The 22,299-nt window shown below is 40.9% G+C and overlaps 2 protein-coding genes and 1 non-coding gene across 5 annotated transcripts; all 3 read right to left on the bottom strand.

Moving 5' to 3' along the window:
- Positions 1-143: 143 nt before the first annotated feature.
- On the bottom strand, positions 144-3,132 carry rplp0 (ribosomal protein, large, P0). The gene is made up of 8 exons (XM_047346543.1): positions 3,085-3,132; positions 2,680-2,787; positions 2,409-2,584; positions 2,088-2,175; positions 1,123-1,269; positions 781-966; positions 544-684; positions 144-364 (listed from the first exon to the last, which is right to left on the bottom strand). Exons 2-8 carry the CDS (start codon positions 2,731-2,733, stop codon positions 212-214), a joined length of 945 nt encoding a protein of 314 aa, XP_047202499.1. The 5' UTR covers positions 2,734-2,787; positions 3,085-3,132; the 3' UTR covers positions 144-211.
- LOC124857590 lies at positions 1,359-1,488 on the bottom strand. The gene has a single exon (XR_007035628.1). It is a non-coding gene; the product is annotated as a small nucleolar RNA SNORA63 (small nucleolar RNA).
- A 3,885-nt stretch (positions 3,133-7,017) lies between the features above and the next one.
- LOC124856467 (paxillin-like) lies at positions 7,018-22,117 on the bottom strand. Of its 3 annotated transcripts, none has more exons than XM_047346886.1 (11): positions 22,021-22,117; positions 21,635-21,824; positions 21,399-21,546; positions 19,301-20,605; positions 15,546-15,815; positions 15,063-15,368; positions 13,297-13,446; positions 12,197-12,370; positions 11,022-11,103; positions 10,796-10,944; positions 7,018-9,831 (listed from the first exon to the last, which is right to left on the bottom strand). In XM_047346886.1, exons 1-11 carry the CDS (start codon positions 22,115-22,117, stop codon positions 9,565-9,567), a joined length of 3,138 nt encoding a protein of 1,045 aa, XP_047202842.1. In that variant the 3' UTR covers positions 7,018-9,564. The 3 variants fall into 3 exon arrangements, with proteins under 3 accessions (XP_047202842.1, XP_047202841.1, XP_047202843.1); XM_047346885.1 differs by having other exon boundaries at positions 19,256-20,605; XM_047346887.1 differs by lacking the exons at positions 15,063-15,368; positions 15,546-15,815; positions 19,301-20,605.
- Between the last annotated feature and the right edge of the window lie 182 nt (positions 22,118-22,299).

Raw genomic sequence — 22,299 nt, forward strand, 5'->3', positions numbered from 1 at the left:
TCATATCAGACGTCAGCTGTTAGTTTAATTTCCGGTTTTCTAAATGGCCTATTATCACGGTACCCAGGACAGTAAACTCCACAGAATCAGCATATTATCCTGCTCATGTTTAATCATTGGTTCTCATAAAATGACACAGAACATTACTTTAATAAACTTTATTGAATCGTGGTCTTTTCGATTCAAAATGATTCTGTTCGCTGTATTTGCTTTAGTCGAACAGACCGAAGCCCATGTCATCATCTGATTCCTCAGACTCCTCCTTAACCTCCTCCTTTGCAGCTGGAGCAGCAGCAGTTTCTGCAACAGCCACAGGTGCTGCAACAGCAGCAAAAGCAGATGGATCAGCCAGGTAAGATTTGACCTGTGGGTTGTGGACAAAAGAAAAGATGTTACTTTTCACTTACAAATCTTGGAAATTAGTAAATTTTACCCACTGCAATCTGAAACCAAGTGTCCCTGACTGGCCATAAAGCATGGCAGACAAGGATTAAACACTAAAATAAACCCTGCAAAGTTAACTGCAAGTAATATGCACCACACCTTTTCTGCCAGGGGGAAGGAGTAATCCGTTTCCATAGCAACAGCCAGGACTCTCTTATAGCCATTGATGACTGAATGGGGGATAGAAGCCAAAGTGGGATAGCCAATCTCCAGACACACACTGGCGATGTTCCTCACACCCTACAAGATTCAAACGTTTCCTATGAGTAAACCTTGCAGTTTAGACATATTTGCCAAGACTTCTTGCAACATTTCCAGTTCAATTAATTCTCTTACCTCCAAAAACCGTGTATGCAGGGAAGCCTCTGTGATGTCGAGCACCTCAGGACTGTAAACACTGCCGTTGTCATACACTTGCTGGATAATGAGTCCAAAGGAGAAGGGCGAGATGTTCAACATGTTGAGAAGCGTGGCTTCGCTGGCACCAACCTTGTCACCAGTCTTGATCAGGCCGACATCACTCTAAAAAAAAAAAAAAAAAGAAGTTACGTGATGGAGCTAACTGGACAAGTTTGCTGCAAAACATAAAATTAGGTGGATGTGAGGCAGTAATTCGAACAAAAATTTAAATCCATGTCAAACAGCATCCCACAACCCTATATCCGCTTTCTGACTCACCAAGATTTCAATGGTTCCTCTTGAGATCTTTGTGGTGATACCCAGAGCCTGGAAGAAAGAGGTCTTCTCAGGACCCAGTCCAGTATTCTGAGCTGGCACCGTCACATCACAAGGGGCGATGGCTCCAGCACGGGCAGCTGCAGGCACCTAGGGTGCAACACAGTAACCTTTTATCCTTTTGCTATGGCCAAGTTTTAAAATGCAGTTTTAAACTTACTTGACATTCAGAGTTTGGAGTGTATGAAACCTTACGTCCCTGACAGCCAATGGAAAATGACTGACAGGGATAGCGAGGAAACAGGTTATTGTTTGCAGGGGGAACGACAATACAGTACCGCACAGGCTGCATTGTAACTTATCCTGCACATCAATAAGATTGAGATATGAAAACTTTTTGTTGACAGGAACAATCCAATAAAACAATCCAGTGATGTGATGACACAATTTGTTATTCAAATTATTAAGTCATTCCTGTGGCAAATCTCAAGGTTCCAATGCATATTTTGATGAAAAATTCCAATGCTGCCTAGACTGAAATTTCCAGTTTTATCGTCATTTCAAGCAGATGAAGTTTAAATAAATTTCACTATGAATATACAGCATAACTATTCAGTGGTCATGTTTTAAATAATGAAACCTACAACAATTAAATTGACAGATATGCAAAAATATGAATTGTCAAGGGAATAGATAGATCAATGATGAAAATACAGATGGATAAATGAAAATCCCATAATGTTATGCTACTTGGTCCCCTGACTAACTGATAAAGAGACAAATTGATGAGTATGAGTACAATTTTAAGATTTCTATAAACAAATGTAAAACAATCATGAAAACTTTCCATACTCCATCCCTTTTCTCCACATGTAAAGGAACCCTGGGTATGACTCTTTAATACAGAAATTTTTCAAAAGGTTTACCAAAAAAGGGCACAATTCACAAATATTCATTAATGCTTTTACCTTATTGGCCAGCAGCAAGTCCCGGATCTCAGTCAGATCCTCCTTGGTGAAGACAAATCCTACATTCCCTTTAATGTGGGGCAGGAGCCTGTGACATTAAACAATCTGATATTATATAGATGCAAGATCAGAAATAGTTAAATAGCACAGAAACAGAGTTTAGTGTCTGAGACCTTGCGTCCCTAGCAGTCGAAGGAAGTCGACAGACAGGGATAGCTGGAGACATGTTACTTTTAGCAGGGGGAACGACAATACAGCACCACAACAGCTGCACAGTAGATATCCTGCTAGATCAGAACAAAAACCATCAAAGCTACTCACTTCTCCAGAGCAGGATTGTTCTCCAGGTGACCACGAATGGCTTTGCGCATCATGGTATTTTTACCCATGAGCACCACAGCTTTTCCACGTAGAGACAGACGAATGGTCTGCATCTGCTTGGAGCCCACGTTGTCTGCCCCCACGATGAAGCATTTTGGATAATCATCCAAAAGTTGCTACAAAAAACCACTGCATGTCAAGACATCTCATTACAAAGGGAACGAGATATTCCTAAACAGAGCATCTGTGTGTGTCAAGTCCTACGACTTACGATGATTTTCAGAAAGTAGTTGGACTTCCACGTGGCCCTGTCTTCCCTGGGCATCTTGGATGTGCTTCCAAGGATCGCTTAGCAGCTGGTTTAAAGACAAGGTGTAATCTGTAAAGGAACAGATTTAATTGAAAATGTCCTGTGAGAACAGCACGAAAACTAATGACACCATCAAGAGCCAGCAGACATGTGGTCCATAGCTAACGTTAGCCGGCTAACGGGAGGCTAGCAATAGCATGAAAGGCCACGGTAAGTAAAATTGCTTTTACAGCCAATATAGGATTAAGAAATATACTCCGTTGTGTGGCGAACATGTTTATTAATTCAATATAAATCTTCAACAACACACAAGCCGTTTTAACATAATGTGTTTCGCTTTTTGAGAGAGCGACACAATTGACTCACCGCGCAATAGGGTCGCGTGAAAGAAAGAGGAAGAGGATTGTCCGCGAGAATATTATATTGAACAAAACCGACCAATCACAGCAGACATGAAGGACAAGGGTAGAATCCTCATTGGCTTCGTTACTCTGCAGAAACGATACGTCATCGTTTCCGCCATATTCTGACTGGCAAATTAACCACGATAAAAAAGCGATAAAAACTGGTCCAACATATTTGGCAAAATTGCTTGTAGAATTATATATATTATATTCATGCAATGTATGACAATTTTAGTACAAAGAGTTGCAGGAACTGAGACAAAACGAATGACAGCTGCAACTCAAAATAAGACAGAAGAACCAATACGAAACACTATGCGAGTGCGGTTTAATTTACTCTTATTTCCCCCTGAAAATATACCAGATCTCTGAATTTAATTCAGTTTCAAGTATAATACGCGAACTTTTTAAAAGTTTTTTAAGCATTTTATAATATCACACAGGACCTGCATTTTGTGCAGAAAAATTACATTTAATGACATAAACAAAAAATAAAAAGGTTAAAAGAAACAGGACATGAAACACAAAAAGACAACTTAGACGCATAAAACATTGGTAAGACCAGCCGTCTATGATTAAAATAATAAAAATTGCACTTTTAGGGCATTTAGTGCATTTAGTTCAACTAAAAATGCCACTCACAAAATGGCGCGGAAGTTGACGTACGAGCCTGATGGAGCTGACCATTTATTGGCTCATTTTCATAGCATCACCCAACACCGTTCTCGGTGCTTCCGCGTCAACTTCCTGTAACCAGCGTGGCGTCAAAAGTGAGTTATACTTTTATCTAGAGCTATAAACTAGCTGGAGTATTCTTTATCTGGCCATAAGGATGGCACTGCCTCCTCTGAACCTTCCGGCTGAGGTCTGGACCCATGTTTTCGGATACCTGTCCGTGCCAGACAAACTCAGCCTCCGGGCTTCCTGCAAGTACTTCAAGAAACTCGTCGACCACTGGTCTCTTTGGAGAGGCTGGACTGCAGTCCTGACTTTTAGAAATAGCTCCTACACCAGACGGTTCTGGGACTCTCTTCGTCGTAGGAAAGTCACTAGCGTGGTGATGAGGAATCCCGGAGCCAAGGACTGGAGGCAGCTCTCCCAGGAGCTTCCTGATCTCTCCGCAGTGGTTATAGAGCAAAGCGCCACGGAGAACCTGAACTTCGGTAAAGACTTTCCTCATCTGAAGCGTCTGGCTGTAAGAAACAGCGACGTGGTGTTAGACGCACACACACGATCTCACCTGGAGCAGCTCACTCACCTCAGTCTGTGTGATGTAACGTTTCCCATTAAATCCAGCTTCCTTCCTTTTATTTCTCACCTCAGAAATCTCACATCTCTGATCTGCCATAATTCTGGGACCTTAGTAGAACCGATCTGGATAATGGAAAGCATACTTTCTTACCTGCCTAAACTGAAGCATCTCTCCCTGTCTTCTAAGCGCGCCTGTGTCTATGTTCCAAAGAGACCAGTTAATGAAGGAATCTCCTCCTTGTCCAGTCTGGAACTTATCCAGTACTCACACCATTTTTTCCCAGTGAATACAATGAAGAAAGTGCCCCATCTGAACAGCCTTTCGGTTTTCTCTGGAGATGTGTATCAGAAGATGTCATCAGCAGGTTCACATCTCGTGTTTCTCCTGAACAAATGGCTGCAAAACCTCCCCGAGCTGTCAAAGCTAGCTGTCACCAGAGGCCCACCTGTTAAGATGTACGTCACCTCCATCCCAGCCACCGTGACCAGCCTCACGCTGTGCTGCTCAAGGTTGTCTTTAGAGGACATTTCAGCCATTTCGGTGCAGCTGCCGAATCTCCTCCATCTTCACGTAGACCCCTGGCCTTTACATCTGGGAGCAAACGTTGCTGAAATCCCAGAGCTGTTCCCAAAGCTCAAGAGTCTGAAGCTCCGCCACGAGTGTGTTTCTGAGAAGGACTTCCTGCATCTTCACCGGCTGCAGAACCTGGAGCACCTGGAGATCCTGGACAGCACGCAGCATCCTTCACATCTTGTTGGCCAGCTCCAGGCTCTGTCAAATAACAGACTTCATGTTGCCTCCTCTCCTTCCCAAAGTGACCCGATGTTGTGTACATGTATTCATCAGGTGTACTGAACTAGCTGACCAATCCCACCGCAACAATATAATAATATATATGTGGCCTTTGCTGAGTAGCTTAGTATTGTCAGACTGTTTGTTTCCTGTGAAAACTCTTGATCAATCTTGTGGTTTCATTCATACTATAATTATCTTTTTACAAGTATGCTGTCATATTAATTTGGACCTCTGTGCCTTCTCCTGTGTTGCTCTACACCAGTGGTGTCCAAAGTCAGGCCGCCTTGCTGCATGTTTTTGGTGGTTTTTATTGCTTGAACAAACCTGGATCACATAAATGGTTCATTATCAGGTCTCTGCAGAACTTGAATACATGCTGAGGAGAATATTCATGTTTGAATCAGTTGTGTTGGAGCAAAGTTACATCTAAAACATGCAGCACAGTGGTCCTGGAGGACTGGAGTTGGACAACCCTGCTTAGATATAGATCTTGGTGACAGAGATGGGCTCTGAGACCAGTTCACCTTTTGGCCAATCCACACAACAATTTCTTCCAAAGACATTCCCATTCTGTCCCATCTTTCTTCCATTTTCATGGCCTTTTGCATAGTTTTCCGTTGTGAGGTATTCTCATGAATTGCGAACCTAAATGATCACAAAGTTGTTCAAATTTCATGTGTATTTTAAATGTTGTTCAAATTTTTTCTGGCAACTTTGTGTTATTCTCTGTTGCCATTTTGTTGTGGTTCTGGTCCCCGTTTTGCCGGTTGATGGTAGGGAGACCCCACATCAAACCAAAACAACTACAGGTGACTTCCTGCTGGTCGATATTTATTGGACACACATTTTATTTCTGGAGATTCAGTAGACTGTACCAGAAACAATCAGCACCTGCTGAGATACTGAAAGCTCAGTGACTGCGGCGAGGACATTGTGGTCATAGTAAAGAAAGAGAGGAAGCGAGTTAAATCTGTGTTTATTATGATCGACATCGTCATGGCGGTATTAGTAGGTATTGTGAAGCCATATTCATTAAAGCAGATTCTGGAATAATATATTGTTCAAACGAAGTTCTTTCTGTGATGTTCCAACCTTTGATGCCTTGTCCTACTTAGTGGTTCCTAAACTGCAGGTCAAACCCTGACACGGTCAGAGGCTAAATAGAAAGGAGCACAGGACAATAAGGGTGATTGTACAGAAAACATGTTGCATACAGCTCTTCATCTCTCCAGGGTGACGTTGTGGTTTCTGTTGCTTTTAATAAACTACTACAGTAAAGATAATGAAATCTGTTTGCTTTGAAGTGTTACGAACCATTATAAAAAATGAACCTGATCATCTCTCTGCTCAGACATCTAGAGCTGAATCCTGTTTAGCTCCTTGTCCATTAGAAGGTAAAGAAATACGAGACGTTTTAGCTGTCCGTGAGAGGGGATTTGTGCCAGTTTATATCTCGGTTAGTGCTCCTACTTGTGTTAAAGCAACTGTAAAAATAATGATTAATAAACATATCCTTCTATCTTTGATTTTTGCTCTTTGTTTAATTGTTCATTAATTTAAATCAGGATAAATGGCAAAAAATTAACATTTTTAAAACAAGCAGAACATTTTTTTGAAGTATCACAAGGACAGAAAGACAAAAAATAACTAGTTTGGTACTTTTTCATGTATGAAAAGCAAATTAACAAAGTATATTAAATCTACATATTGTACTAGATGTTGGACCAAAACCAAAGTGTAAACGTGAATAAACTCATTTAAATGAAATGATGGTATATGCCACCAACATATTGTCAACGCATACAAACAGTGATGAAAATTAAAAATGTAATGAAACAAAGCCAGAAATTTGTATTTTTCTCTTTTATTTGCAGAGGTTCACCAATTAGTTATCAGGACCCACAAAGACTTGCCTCTCACCCACACATATGAATAGCTCATGAGAAAATTAGAATAGCCAAACGCTAAATGACTGTAACTCCATTTACAAAGCAAAATTCACATAGTTGCGTTACAAGTAAAAAGCTTTGTTTTCCTCATACAAGTTCTCCAACAGAAGCAGAAAATGTAAGGCAATTTAGCATGAGATAAATAAACACGAGCAAACCCGAGTCTTGTTCTCCAACACCCGCATCGTCGCCTGCTACATCCATCGCATCGCAACGAGCTACATGTGAACGCTAAACAACAGCAAGTTTTTCCATGGCTCGTCTGCTACAGTGTATAGTTCAGCTAAAACGCAGCACGACCCCCAGACTTCAGCTCGGGAAAAAAAAAAAAAGTACAATAAAATCACAGGAAACGCTTGAGAGCTCCACAGTGTCTGAAAGGTTATTGCATTGACACAATTGGCACATTGGAGTTTGTGTATGAATTTTCTGCACAATATAAAACTGAAGGCAATGGCGTAGTCATCCTGACCCCTAAAAATCTAACGATTGATTTCAGGCAAAAGCAGGCGGTGAGTGAAATAAAGACGAAAAGCGTCGTAATGTAATTATTATTTTTTTTCCCATAAAGTTCTAACACTGGTTTAGAGTCTTATCCTGATTCCTGACCAGTAAAGACCAGCATCCATCTTCCATCAGTGACCTTTGCACCGATACCTCAGGAGGACAATTCGTAACACAGAGACAGCAGGCTGTGTTTCCTCTGCGCTGGTACATGTGTCTGTGTTGAAGGAATGAGACCGACTGTCGTTACAGTAGGCTACATGCTAACAGAGCCAGCTCTTTGCATACCAGAGTGAGCCTTTAATTGCTCCAAAACACACATTTTGATCAAAACAGATGAGGCTCAGCATATTATAGGTGTAGAAATGTAGATGATTGTAACAGCAACTAGCAGCCGGTGCTTATAAAACTCCAAATAAAAAATATTGGCATGCTTCGAATCAAAACGCACAATATTTAACTAGTTTTATAGATGCATGAAAAACAGTGATAAATGCACATAGGCTGTAAAATGCTGAAATTTTCAAAAATATAGTTTTTTAGTTTATTAACTGCAAATAACAGCAGTGAAATGTCAATTTTCAATCCATTTCAGTTTTTCCTCATGAAATGCATCTGTGGTTTAAATCAAATCTAAATATTACACATCCGTGTTTAAACTGAACTGATTTTATTTTTCTATAAGTAGATGGAAAAACTATATGATCATTGTGAATGTAGATTGCACAACACTCGTGGTGCTGTAGTCAAGTTAAAACAAAGTTTCACTCAATACATTTTTCTAGAAGTAAGTGAGCTAAAATAGATGCGCCGATTGATCATCCAAAGATCGGATGGTTGGTTCCATGATCAGCAGGTCAAACATAGAAAAATATTGTTTTATGTCCTATTCATTAAATGCATTAAACTAAAAACTTCCACCATTTTCCACCCATAAATGCAGAACCATCAAAATGTTTTTCAGTGCTCTTTTGTTTTTTTTAAAATAGATAATGGTTAGGGAGAGATGCACCGATCGGGATTTTTCAGGGCGATACTGATTTTAGGTTACCTTTGAAGTCTGATCTGTCAATTCTGATTTATTTCTTGAGGGCCATAACAAATAAAATAAAAAAAAAAATTCTACAGGTTCTTTGATAGTAGTAGTCATTTTGAATCTAACCCAAAATGAAGCCAGGAAAATCCAGATCAGTGCATCTCTACTAAAACTGGAAGTGAAATGTGTGCTGAAAATGAAAAAAAAATACATGTTTTTATAAGAAATCTGTAGAAAAATAAGAACTAATTGACACTAACATATAAAATACATTTAAAGCTGGTCTGAACGGGATATTTGAAGTTGAAGTGATCAAACAGGTCTATGTTGAAGCAAATAGGACATGTGTCTGTATACATTTACATATCAAAAAGTGGTTCAGGTATTCCAAAATGGCACCTCAGAAGTTTCCAGAATTAGAAAAATACATCTTTTATAACTACTCAGTGTCCAAACACTGCTCATCAAAACACTCATAGTACTTTAAAACTGTTTATATTTACTCTCAGTGGTCCATGCAATCAAGCAGCTGTCTCAGATCTGCAAAAACAGTCAGCACAGGCCAACCATCATGTGATGCAAGGTCTTGCTCTGCTAAATGGGGAAAATACTTTACAAATCAAAACTATTCATTTACACACAAACAAGAAGAAAGCAACATTTTCTTTCTTGTTCCTGGCACACTCAGGAACAAAAATCCAAATAAAAATCTCTGTGGGCTCCATTGACAGGCCTTTAGTAAAAGTGTAAAAGGTGGCAAATCCCTTTCAGTGTCATACCTGATAGAAACATTTCTACCCTCATTATGTGTTTAAAAACTCTGAGCGACGCACATAGACACATAGGTGCACCTTAATCCCCTTGTGCATTCTTACTCACACTCATTGCACATACAGCAGACATAGTCTAACTGAAGAGTTTCACGAAGCAGCCGTGGCAGTACGGCTTGTCGTTCTGCTCTTTGAAGGTGCCCTTGTTTAGCTGCTTGAGGCAGAAAGCGCACACAAAATGCTCCGGGTGAAACTTCTTGCCCATGGCTGTGATGCAGCGGCCGGTGATGGGTTTCTGGCAGCCGGAGCACAGGGAGCCGCGGCGCTCGTGGTAATGGGACTCGCAGTACGGCTGGCCGTCGTGGTCGAAGAAGCTGCCGTTTATGAACGGGGTGAAGCACTCCTGGAAAACAAAGCGGAAAACTGAGTCTGGAATGTAGGATTTATATGCAAACTCCTCTGGAAGTTCATTGTTACTTAAAGAAATATCTGTGCTTGTTAAAAATGTACTGGTTTTTTTTGTATCAAGGTTTTAAAATGTCTTTGGGTAGATCTGCCTTATAAAAACCCCAATGAATGGGTAACCCTTATCTGACCCTATGAAGCAGACTCGAAGCAGAAATGCATCTGCATGGCACTGATATCAACTTTGCTCTTAATGTAGTTCCTGGCAAAAGTATTTATAACCCTAAAACAAATTCTTCTCAAGTTACAACCGCAAACTTTAATTTAGTTTATTTGGATTTTCTGTGGTAAAGATCTGACGTGGAGATAAAAGCAAACGTTAAAGCGTTCTTTTTGTATCACCCCTCCCTGAAACAGTACTTTGTAGAACCACCTTTAGCTGGAGTTACAGCTGCAAGTCTTTTAGGGGTTATCTCAGCAAGCTTTGAACATATAGAGAATTAACCTTTTACCCATAATCCTTTGCAAAATAGCTCAAATTCAGTCATATTTACTTTGTAAATCTAGGAATCTTTGGCTGATATGCAGTTCTGGCACAAATAACATTTTTACGACATTTTGCAGGTCGTCATTACAGTTTAATTTTGGTCTCATCTGACTGAAGCACCTTTTTTCCAAATACATCCAGTGTTTCATAGAGACAAAGGAAATATGACACTTGGCTTGTGGCAAAATGCTAAATCAATTCCCTTTCCCTGCACAGTTGAGCATTACTTTGTGTTGTTCTGTCACATAAAATCTCAATAACACAGGTTTGTGGTTATAACGTCACAATTCATCGAAAAGACACTGTTTATCTGAGAAATACAAATGTCTTTTGAACACGTTTAATGGGTTAAAACGTGACGTTTATGAAAGGGGTCCTTAAATCTAAATAGTTTGGGATGCAGCCAGTGGCTCACCCTGCACACGAAGCATTCAGGGTGCCAGAGTGAGTTCAGGGCAGAGATGTAGTTCTCCAGAATGGCCCGGGTACAGCCGCCACATTTAGGAGCAAACATGTCAAAGTAGTCCTTTCTGCAGAACGCCTTTCCATCCTTAACATGGAAACCTAAACAGCAGCAAAGACAAAAACAGATTGAAATCTCCAATACCATCCTTAATAATAATAATGAGTGTGGCTCCTACCTTCTGGCCCAAAAAAGGATCCACACTGAGCACAGAAGAAGTGCTCTGGATGCCAGGTCTTGTCCAAAGCTGTCACTACTTTCTGCAAAATCAGAGCAGCAAATGGTCAATTCCTCTCAATCTCAAATTTGAAAATTTAAACAGGAGGAAAAGTGATTTATCTTTACAAGGAAAGTTAAATGTAAGAGCAGCTTGTATGTAATGATAGGAGAAACTATCATTGAGGCCAGGAGAGGGCAGAAAAAGTTCACAAAGTAAGACTGGCTACGTGTTTTTCAGTCTTGACTGCATATCTAAGCAGCTACAGCTCAAAGACCACTTTAAATTTCAATACAAGAAGCATTTGCGTTCAAACATTCTTAAATGGAAAAAGTCTGCATTAGAGAGACGATTACTAACTACACACCAGTGTGTTGCAAAGTTCTTCATCAGAGATCTAAGTGATTTACAACGTGGCCACCAGGAGGAGCAAGACAGCATTGTGTACAATTTCTGACCAATGTCATTCTAAATCATTAATAGTACAGACATATTAGACATATTTTTATTTTTACTCAAGTGAAAAATCTCAGTGGTGTTCAGAGTAAGCAAGCGATGCTTCAAATGCGGAAGTCAATCAGTGGGTGAGGATCAGTTAGGAAGCCTTGGCACTGACTCATGTCGGCCTTCCTGCAGTCTAAAGTCCCCCATCCACCGACTGGTTTCCTGCAAATGCCTCTGGCACTCTGTGTGTGTGTGTGTGTGTGCGTGTGTGTGTGTGTGTGTGTCAAAGGTAGTGTGTCACCATGAAGATAAGACTGAGTGCTGACAAGTGAGACAAGAGAGGAACATGCAGTGACACACATATGAGTTTGTCTGTGAGAATCAGAGCTGGTTAAGTCAGTGGAAAAAGTAGTGACCTGCTCATTCATTGTTGAGAATTTAATTACTTGTTTCCATCTGAAAAAGCTCTGCATTATGCACAAGTACCTTGCAAAAATATTCATCTCCCTAAAACCTCATTTCAGCTGTTTCCAGGACACTGTGCCTTACTAGAAGGACATGCACCTTCCATTACTTACTGGCTTTTCCACTGAGGTCTTAATCCATTACCTTATGAATAAATAAATAATATAGTATGACTGTTCATTGTATGTGGATGTGTGTGTGGATGCTTGGGTGTATGCATTACTAACGTCCAGAATGGGTCCGTTACAGTAGTGGCAGCGCGGTGAGAACAGGTTGTGGTAGTCTTTCTCGCAGTAAGGCAGCCCATCACGCTCAAAGAAGTTTTTAGAGCCTATCTCTTCCTGGCAGTGGGTGCACACAAAGTGCTCTGGGTGCCATGTTCTGCCCATGGCAGTCACCACCTGGTGTGGGGAGACACGGTGCATTAAAGTGGGATGAGCTTTCTAGGCAAGAGGAAAACCCTGCAGCGCAGCTCGGCAAGAAGCGTTGAGATTACTGCAAGCTGTAGCAGATGTCTATTCACATGCTAAAATTCAAAGTAGCACTTTTTTGAGTTGCTGATTAAACCTTGCAGGCAAGATATACAGTTTACAACCACAGCAAAAATTGCTTTAAAAATTGCAATGTAGGTCAAGTGAGAGATTTCTGCAGAAATGTCTGGTCTAGTTGCTTCACAGGTTTTTTGCACTTGTGAAGCAACAATTTAATAAAGTAGAGAATGCAAGCTTACTGGGTCTTAACATTAATCCAACTGAACAAAATCTATCGACTAAATATGACTTAAATTATTAATTAACTGAAAAGGCTTTGATGTTAAGTGATCTGTATGACCTCTTTCATCACGAACAACCCTTTAATTATGCCAAATAAATCTGGTGGGCAAACTTCTTTTCATCATGATGGAGTCTTAAAAGCTTACGAGATTTCGGCAAATGGGCATAGTATCACCATGAAATAACCTCTATTAATTTTGGGATCTGCATTTTCAAAAGCTTTAAGATCAGCATAGCAGCGTTTTGGATTTTGTCAAAAATGTGACCTACAAAAGATGGATCTATGTAGGAAAACTAACTGAGGCCATTTAGCTCTTTACCGTGAATACCAATTAAAACATTCCAGATTAAAATAATAACTATTAGGACTAAAAATCTTCAAACAATTTTGACAACTACAAAATGTTACCCTCTGTGCAGCTGCTGGGGCAAATTATTTATAGAAATAATTTCTTTTTCTGCAATGCTGGTAAACTGGTCATTATGGAGTTTCATTTTTCTGCTATGTTGGAGGAAATAGCTTGAATGTGATCTGGAAGATTCTCTATCATTACCTGTCCAGCAATTGGTTTCTTGCAGGCACCACAGACCCCCTTAGCGTTGGTCTGGACTCCGAGTCTGTTGAGGTCCGACTGCAGGCTTCCCAACATGTTGTCCAACTTGTTGGCCGGTGCACCTGTTGAGCCCTTCCCTTGTGACTGGATCTAACACAAACATAAATCTGAATTAATTATCCATTTAAGAAAAACTGAGAAACAGGATAATCTGTATTGAATCAGAAGGTTTCCACTTCTGTATTATGGTTCGTTTAATTTGTACTTTCTGTGTTCCCAGTCTGTAAAACAACAAGTTAAAGCAGGTATTCCAGCTGCAAAAGTCTAAGCTCTCTGAACAGCCCTGAGTTCAGCCTCAAATATGGCTGCTGTGCATATAAAAGTAGTTAAAATTGCAGGTATACTGTAAACTATTTATCAGCGCTTTTGACAATGTGTACCCCATTAAACCAGAGGCATACACTACACTGCACATCCTCCATTTGTGAACATTTTCCTTTAAAAAAAAAAAAGAGACACATTATGGGATTGTATTGCTGACAGTAGTTAGCACCATAACAAATCCCAAAACTTTCCCACTTGCAGCTAGCGCACGCTTAAAGGGCAAAACATAGTTGCACGTAATTGATTCTGTGGACATGCGCGTGGAGTCTGCCCTTAAGTCTGTGACATCATTTCTTCCAAATCCAACTTCTAAGAAAACCTAAATAATCATAATATTTGTCGGTGTTTGCTTGTTGTAATTTTTGTGATAACTTCAAAAGGTTCTGCAGAGGATAGTAATGGAGCTTTGTATTAATGCACTTATTTCATGTTTTTCTTTTTTTATTTGACACTGACCTTTTGAAGATCCAGAAGAAATACTGTTGAATTTTGACATTATGAACTAATAATAAACTGAATTGATTTGAAACTGATCATTTTCCACTTATGAACAGTGTGATATCCCTTCTTTTATAGCAGTTGAAATGTCAAGACATATTTGGATGAAGCCTAGGTTTTCTGTGCAGGCCTTTAGGATGACTCCATGATATCAACGTCATATGTGAGTGTATTTGGCTGCTGCAGTGTAAGCAAACTCAGACCTTCTCAGATGGTGTGGTTATTGGATCTTCAAGACTCCCACATTCCCCTGAGAGAGAAAATAGCACCTCTCCTCCATGAATTCTCTTTTACACAAATGACCTCCTCACCTCTGACGTAATAAAAAAAACATTGTGATTCAGAAGCATGTTTAAAGCTACTTGCATTATTCCACAGGTACTCACTAAAAAACTTCAATAAAGGCAGTGTGGACTACATGATGGGTCTTTAACTTCAATAAGCCGGTATCTAAACTCATGGGACCTGTTGACTTAAGTCCTGCTATAAATGTGGTGGTAACTGTGCTGTCATGTGCCAGATTAGGTTTCGGCTGCACTGCAAGCCTACCATTCCCGAGCACGGCAGGACACTTAGTGCAACGGGAACTTTGGGGAGTTACAGTCTGCTTTCTCCTAAGCTCTTAAATTCTCCCTTCGACTCCAAACACACGGCTCTTGGCGCCGTCTGATGTCAGAATTAGAAAAGGGGCTCAGTCTCTCTACTCAAAGTGTCACAACCCCTTGTAACCTGGACCGGCTGGATTTCTGACCAAGTTTGACCTCTGGCCAAAAAACAGAGCCCTACGAATTACAGAGCAGCCATAAGCAAATAAATATGTAAACAAGTAAAACAAATCTTAAATGTAAAGAAGATTGAGAGAGAGTATGAGAGGTAATCCATGCCTGCATTGGTGGGAAGACGGGGTCGTACTCTGTCTGACAACCAACTGATACAAAGACCTTGGGGGCTGGGGGTGGTGTGACAGGCTTAGGTGGAGGACTAGGTGATGGAGGGGGCAAGATGGGGGAAGGTGTGGGCTCCTTTGGGGGTGGAGGGGTGGGCTCTCGTGGAGGAGGGGGTGTTGGAGGTGGCGGAGGTAGTGGTGGGGGTGTCTGGTTGACTGGTGGGGGCTTTTTGGGTGCTGGGGGAGACAGCGGAGGAGGGAGGACTTTTCTCTGTGGGGCAGGTGATTCGGGAGGGATGATGATCTGGTGAAAAGAAGGAAAAGGGAAGGACAACAGACAAAGGACAGGAATGCAGATAGAATGGAAAAAACAGGAACAGAAAGAGCTTCAAACGGCCAAAAAACTAAAATTTAATGTCCAAGTTGACAGAACATAATCCTACATTATCCTACTAGATACAGTTCCTTGGTGTCTGTCTACCTTATCCACAGGTGGCTGGATCCCTTCCTCCCGTGTTCTTTGCGGGTTGGACATAACGATGACTCCTTCCGTCAACCAATCATCCGGCTGTTGTTTCCGCCTACGCTCCACTCGCCCAATCCCCAGCTTTCCCTGCAGTTCCTCAATGAGCCGATCTTGGGAGTTGCTTTTATTCACAATGATTGGTCCCATCTTACGTCTGAGCAATCCCTCCCTGTACATCGGATGCACATTGGATGTCTCTTTGGTGCGGCGGATAACCGACTTGAGCTGAAGGGTGGACGATAAGGAGGTGTGGGAATCCGGGATCATGCCATGTATTAGTAAATCCCATTTTGCATCGCAAGCTTCACAGTACCAGTACTGAACATCTCATTACAGAGGCCAGACATTCGAGCACTTGCTTCTGACCAAAGTAAGAGCGTTTAAAAGTTAGCACACAGCTTCAGTTAATACAGCTAGAAACTACCAGTCAGGCTCGAAACCTGGGTGTAGTGATGGACCTGAACCACATAAAGACAGTAACAAGGTCGGCATTCTAACACCTAAAGAACATCTCCAGGATTAAAGGACTAATGTCTCAGCAGGACCTTGAAAAACTAATTCATGCGTTCCTCTTTAGTAGAATAGATTACTGCAACAGTGTCTTCACAGGTCTGCCTAAAAAGTCGATCAGACAGCTGCAGTTGATCCAGAACGCTGCTGCCCGCGTCCTCACTAGAACTAAGAAAGTGGAGCACATCACCCCGGTTCTAAAGTCCCTAAACTGGCTCCCTGTAGCTCAGAGAATAGACTTTAAAATACTTCTGTTAGTCTATAAATCACTGAATGGCTTAGCACCAAAATACATTACAGACTTGTTGTCAGTGTATCAACCAGCCAGACCTCTCAGGTCTTCTGGCTCAAATCTACTCTGCATACCCAGAACCAGAACCAACCATGGTGAAGCAGCTTTTAGTTCTTATGCTCCTCTAATCTGGAAAAAACTCCCCGAAAACTGTAAAAGCGACAAAACAACAAGTTGTTTTAAATCAAGATTAAAAACTTATTTTTTCAGAGTGGCCTTTGAATGTATTATCTTAACATTATTAGTTAAGTTTTCAGTCCAATTTTCCTTTCATTTTCTTATCTATCATTCTATTCTCTTTATTTTTTTAATTACCTCTGTTGTTTGATTTTCTGTATCATTGTAATGTTTTTCCTTATGTACAGCACCTTGAGTGCCTTGTTGCTGAAAAGTGCTATATAAATAAACTTGACTTGACTTAACTTCAGATTGCCAAACAGCTTTCCATTTAAATGTTAAATGACTTTTGTGAGCAAAACCACTGCAACCTTAAATTTAAGTACAGCCTTCACTATTGAATCTAAGTCATGCTGGACAACTAAAGTTAGAGATGCACTGAGAAATCTGATGCCAGTGAGCAGCCAGCTGGAAACTTTTGAAATCTTTTTCCCCATCAGTAAACGTACTATTCAATAGAGCTAACAGGTCGCACTAACAACACTTGTTTGGTGTGTTGTTGGGGTAGGAAAGATATACTCAAAATGAGCAATTGTATTTGTAAGTGAGGTGTTCAAAAATGGAGTTGGGGGCACAGAGACATACAAAAAGGAAAACTGTATTTCAGAGCTACAGGATATTAGAAAATCTTGCGATGGTGATAATACTGGTAAATATTGCAATGACAATATCAGTAATATATGCCTATTTTTTCTCTCTTTCCCATCTTTGCTTCCTACACTCTGTGACCTATAGCATTTTGGGCAATCTCGTTCGCATCTGGTGTGAGTATCTGCCGCTGTAAGACTCTGTCCAACTTAGTAAATATTACAATAACATAAAAATGCAGGTTCATAACTTTTAATAACTATTTATCACTATCACTGCACTCCAGAGTACTTTGCGACATGAATATTGCACACACTGATATTGCTATGAGGATATAGTCACGATATGTCGTGCTGTCATTTTTACAATATTTCAAGACATGTCTGCACTTCATCGAGGCTGAGAGAAAGCAAGATAGAATGAGACTTTCAGCAGAAAGGAAGGCTGAATGTGCTACTGCAAAGTTGCCCTGTTTTATCCTTTCAAGTTGTTAACATGGTAGATTTGAAAATGCTGGTAGCTTTCTTTTAAATCTCAGAGTTAAGAGTCTTATGAAATACTTATGGTGCTAGCTGTTTACGCAGCGCTAGCTGTGCTAATCTCGCTAATAGTTTCTATAATATAATATAAAGCAGTTTTTGCTTCTTTAGCGTTTCCTACTTCTGTAGTTTTGGTTGTTTCTTAACTGACTTTGCCAAAAAAGTCAATTCATACCTGCTTTGGGAATGTTACACTGTATTGGCGAATGGGCAAATTGACCTGGAGATGACTTCAGCACATACCAGGAGACTGAACGTGCTACAGCTAAGGTGCTCTGTTTTATCCTTTCAACCTCCGAGATTGATGCCGAATTCGGAAATGTTGGCAGCCTATTAAAAATCTCATACTTTGAGTAAGGATCTACAATCTCTAGAGCAATCATTCTCAACTGGCAGTTTCTGACACAAAAGTCGCAAAGCCATGTTTAATGGGCCGCTGGCCTTTGCCTGGGAAAAAAATGGCAATAATTAATTAAGCAAGGCAATAAAACAGAAACCACGCAGACTAAATAAAATACAATTCTTCTGAAAAACAAAAGGATGACGATTAGATGCCCAACCACTATGCAATCAGCATGGAAACCATCAGGCTGCCAAGCAACAAAGAGAGTCAGTCAGTGTCCTGTGACCACACACTATAATTTGTGGAGGTAAGTATCTCTCTTATCAGGAGCACAAACAGGCTCAAGTCTTCCATTAATTCCTGAATATCCAGGTTTATGATTTTAGAGGCTGAACTTGCTGCCTAAGTTGTTTCAAGGCAAATATTTTAAAGTATTGAGTCACTGGTTGGTAGTGAGAAGAAAATTTGTATTGTGTAATCTTGAACACCTTTTAATTCCCCTTTTTCTTCACTATTTGTTTTCCATAGTTGGTAATAGTTTCAGTGTGCAGATTCTCAGCTAAAAGTTGCATTATCTAAGTACTTCTTAGTAATTGCATTTCATATTTGATGTATTTTGCATGAAAAGAGCAACAGCATCGGCTAAAAACATCTGTTAATGATTGTTATAATTGTTATGTCATCCTTGTGATTAATGCTTGAATAAGTGACGACATTTAAATTTTCCAAATTTGTACAGATGCCAAGGAAAGGCCAAACAACAAGAAGCAAAACTCCAAACACTCAGAAATCCATGTGCATTACTAGCGTCTCTCAGCATCTATGTCTATCAGAACCATCAGCGTGCTTGAAAAGCACCACTACAGACTAACGTCAAAGAAAAGCAAGTGCAGACGTGCGTCGACAATCTTTCAGCAAAGCTTTCAACATCAGTCATAAACATTCTCTGCAAAAAAATCTTCTCCCTCGAGCCATTCTGTGACTGCTATAAGACACCACATGCATCACACCACAGAGAAGGAGGAATCTCTCAACATGTTTGTACCATTTCACAACTCCTTTAAGGCCTGAACAAACTGCTCACCCAAAATAAGCTTTTGTCATTGGGATAGGAATGTTTTGGATATGAAGCAAAGTTAAAGAAATGCCACATGAGCTCTAAAATCCTCAGCATTTTCATGCCAGCAGCTTATTTTGGGAGAGCTCAGATGCCTACTTGACCAGACGCAGACAGTCGATCGACAGTAGAGGGCTGCTGTACTGGCAGGTCCAGCGCTGCATCTGGCGTCCCGGGGCAGGAGGAGGGGGTGAAGCACTCATCCATCCAACTCGACTCAGTCATGGGCGTCAGGGTCCCTTCTCTGCTAAATTCAGGGTAAATTCCAACTTCTTCCTCCCAGGATTTTTCTTCATCACCAGGAACTACACATGCAGGAGGCTGGTTCTCAGTCAGCTGATTAGAATCGGGAGCGAGGATTTTATCAAAGGCGTCATCCAGTAAAGGTTCCTGGCATGGCCATGTCAAATCCAAGACATCTCCTGTATTTTCTGGGGAATTTTGGGTGTTTATTGGCACACTAGCAAGAGAAACTGGAGAAGCTCTGGGGCTACTGGTGTGTGATGTAGTGAATGTTTTTCTAAAGACTTGAGGACTACCCTTAGGAACCCAATTGTCACTCTTTGGAACTGTTACTGGACTTGAAAGACTTGGAAGCGTTACCGGGGAGGAATTTCTTTGAATTGCTTCAGCACCAAAGCTCTTGGGTAGAGAAGTGGAGTTATGAGGAAGAGTCAGAGGACTTGCAGTCTTTGGAACAGGACTACAACGAAATGGAATAGTCACAGGACTAGAACTTCGTCCAACTGTGTCAGGACTAGCACTCCTCGGGACAGACAGTGGGCTAGAGAGAGCAGGGACTGACAATGGACTTGCACTTTTTGGAACCGGACTTGAAAACCTAGGAACAGTTATTGGACTAGATGGCCTGGGAACAGCTTCCAGGAGAGTGGGCACCATAACTGGACTTAGACCCTTTGTAAATACTTGGCTTTTAGATTTTATGTCAGCAGGACTGGGACTTTTTGCTTTACTGGGACTGGGAATTTTAGATTGAGTAACTGGACTCTTGGGTACGACGGCTGGACTGGAGCTTCTTGCAGCAGTATCTTTACATGCAGAAACCTTTGTTAATAAAGTATGTGCAGGACTGCTAACTTCCCTTTGGGTTGGAGGCGTCAAAGCACTGGAGACATTAAAGCTCTCCAAATGTGAGACCTCAGATGTGACAGTTCCACCTTGATCTTTCTGTTGGATCCGGGAGTACTGAAGGTTCTTAGAAGATGTAGTTACTACAGTTGGACCACATAAAGATGTAGGAACTGAGTAACCCTCCTCATCTATGTGAAGTTCCACTGAAAGAAGTGTCGAAGAAGGGGAAGTGGAGCCCAAAGGTAGAGGAGTATCCTGAGGTGTTACAGATAGGTCTGCTACAGCTGGAACAACAGGTGATCCAGCACCCAAAAAAGGATCACCAGAATCCTGATTGACCGACAACTGAGAGCTGGACTGAGTCGGGAACAGTGATGGAATGAAGGTGATGAACCAACAAAAACAACAGACAGTGACAGAGAAGAAAAACAAGGCCAAAACAATAGAGAATGAGTTGAAAGAAATGAACGGTAAAGAATGTCATACAGAAGGCATTTATAAAATTACAAAATGAATCTAAACATAAATCTTAATTAATAAAATATATTTAATGCCGTTTTAATTTACTGGACCTGCTTTTACAGATGAACTCAGACATACAAAGTCACATACTTGCAACCGAAAATAAAGTGTCATTGAACTATTTAACATTTTGTCACATTACAAACAAATGTCCAGTGTAGCTCTGGTTGTACATTTATTCATTGTCCTGGTGAAAAGTGAACATCTGCCCAGTCTCAAGTCTTTATTGTCTCTAATTAATTTCTAAGTCTCTAATGGCCTGTCATGTTTGATGGACAGCCATGTCTTTGTAGACTTGGGATTGTGGCAAGCTTTATCCATTTATGGATGATACATTGAACAGTGTCATCATAACAAAATGTAAAAAAGTGGGGTATGAACCCTTTAGCAATGGACAGTTCTAATAAGGTGCAAGATTTAGCAAAGCTGAGCAGAGGCATGGTTATCTTATATGGGTGAACGTTTACTGCTGATAAAGGAAGTCGTATAACATTAGAAAACGTTATGCGTGAAGTCAGCAAAAAAAGACACAAAGAAATCAGTATGACCCATTTGACTTGTACAATTAATAATGTCATTAAGTGTCAAAATCTCAACAGCCAGTGTGCCCGCCTTGAACCACACTCACATTGCTTTGGACTTTGAAGTCAGACAGGGAAGCCATGAGTTCATCTAACTCTCGTGTGGCAGAGGACGCAGACATTCTGGCTTGTTGCTGAGACAGGCTCTCCGCTTGTCCGTGATTCGGCTCATCTGAGACCACCATGGTTGTGGGACTAAAACAGTAAAATAAAAAAAATCAACCAATTGACATATATATTTTTTAACTGTGACAAGTTATTGCCTGTTTGTCTTCCCTCTTACATGGGTGTGGGCACAGAACTTTCCAGCTCATCTAGAAGGCTCTCCACACTCGGCCGTGCATCCTCTATTTCTCGAGTTGCCACAACGCGCTTCGGCTTCTCCGGAAAGGGTGGAGGGACTTTACCTGGAGCGGAGACACCATTCTCCTGGATGTGGCGGTTGGTGCTGCTTGCAGGCAGTGGTGGAGCTACTACTTAAAAAAAAAAAAAAAGCTTAATCTTTTAAGGATATACGAAGCTACTTTGTCTGTAAAGTCAAACAGAACAAGAGAACAGACAAAACAAAAGAACAGGAAACAAGATCACCCAACCACAAAAACAGAAATGCTAAATTTAAAACGTGACATGTCCACCCCTTCGGAGAAATATGAGAAACTGTAAGAGCACCTTCTGTGGGAAAGGCCGGGGTGCTCTGCTGCACGGCGTTGAGCTCCAGCAGCAGCCGGTCCAGCTCAGACAGGTTGCTGCCCAGAGATGAGTTCATGGCAGCGGCTGATGATGACTCACTACTCTTCTGCTTATTAGGAAAACTAGACCATGATGACAGCAAAAATACATTGCTTAGCACCTACACTTCTTCATAAAATCCTTATTTTTTTATGAGTTTTTTTTAACTTAGTGCGGTGTCAAAAGTTAAAATCTGCTTATTCTGGTGGAATGTCTACC

This window comes from Girardinichthys multiradiatus, chromosome 20 (genome assembly GCF_021462225.1).
Source record: "Girardinichthys multiradiatus isolate DD_20200921_A chromosome 20, DD_fGirMul_XY1, whole genome shotgun sequence".
Taxonomy (NCBI): domain Eukaryota; kingdom Metazoa; phylum Chordata; class Actinopteri; order Cyprinodontiformes; family Goodeidae; genus Girardinichthys; species Girardinichthys multiradiatus.

Excerpts from the sequence above, each read along its gene's own strand:
- rplp0 (XM_047346543.1), bottom strand. The coding sequence starts at position 2,733 with ATGCCCAGGGAAGACAGGGCCACGTGGAAGTCCAACTACTTTCTGAAA. Across the intron at positions 967-1,122 it reads GAGGAACCATTGAAATCTTG|AGTGATGTCGGCCTGATCAA; the intron begins GTGAGTCAGAAA and ends TTTTTTTTTTAG. Across the intron at positions 685-780 it reads TGCATACACGGTTTTTGGAG|GGTGTGAGGAACATCGCCAG; the intron begins GTAAGAGAATTA and ends TGAATCTTGTAG.
- LOC124856467 (XM_047346885.1), bottom strand. The coding sequence starts at position 22,117 with ATGAACTCATCTCTGGGCAGCAACCTGTCTGAGCTGGACCGGCTGCTG. Across the intron at positions 20,606-21,398 it reads ACTTCAAAGTCCAAAGCAAT|TCCAGCTCTCAGTTGTCGGT; the intron begins GTGAGTGTGGTT and ends TTCCCGACTCAG. Across the intron at positions 15,816-19,255 it reads GACTGTCTGCGTCTGGTCAA|CTCAAGTCGGTTATCCGCCG; the intron begins GTAGGCATCTGA and ends TCCACCCTTCAG.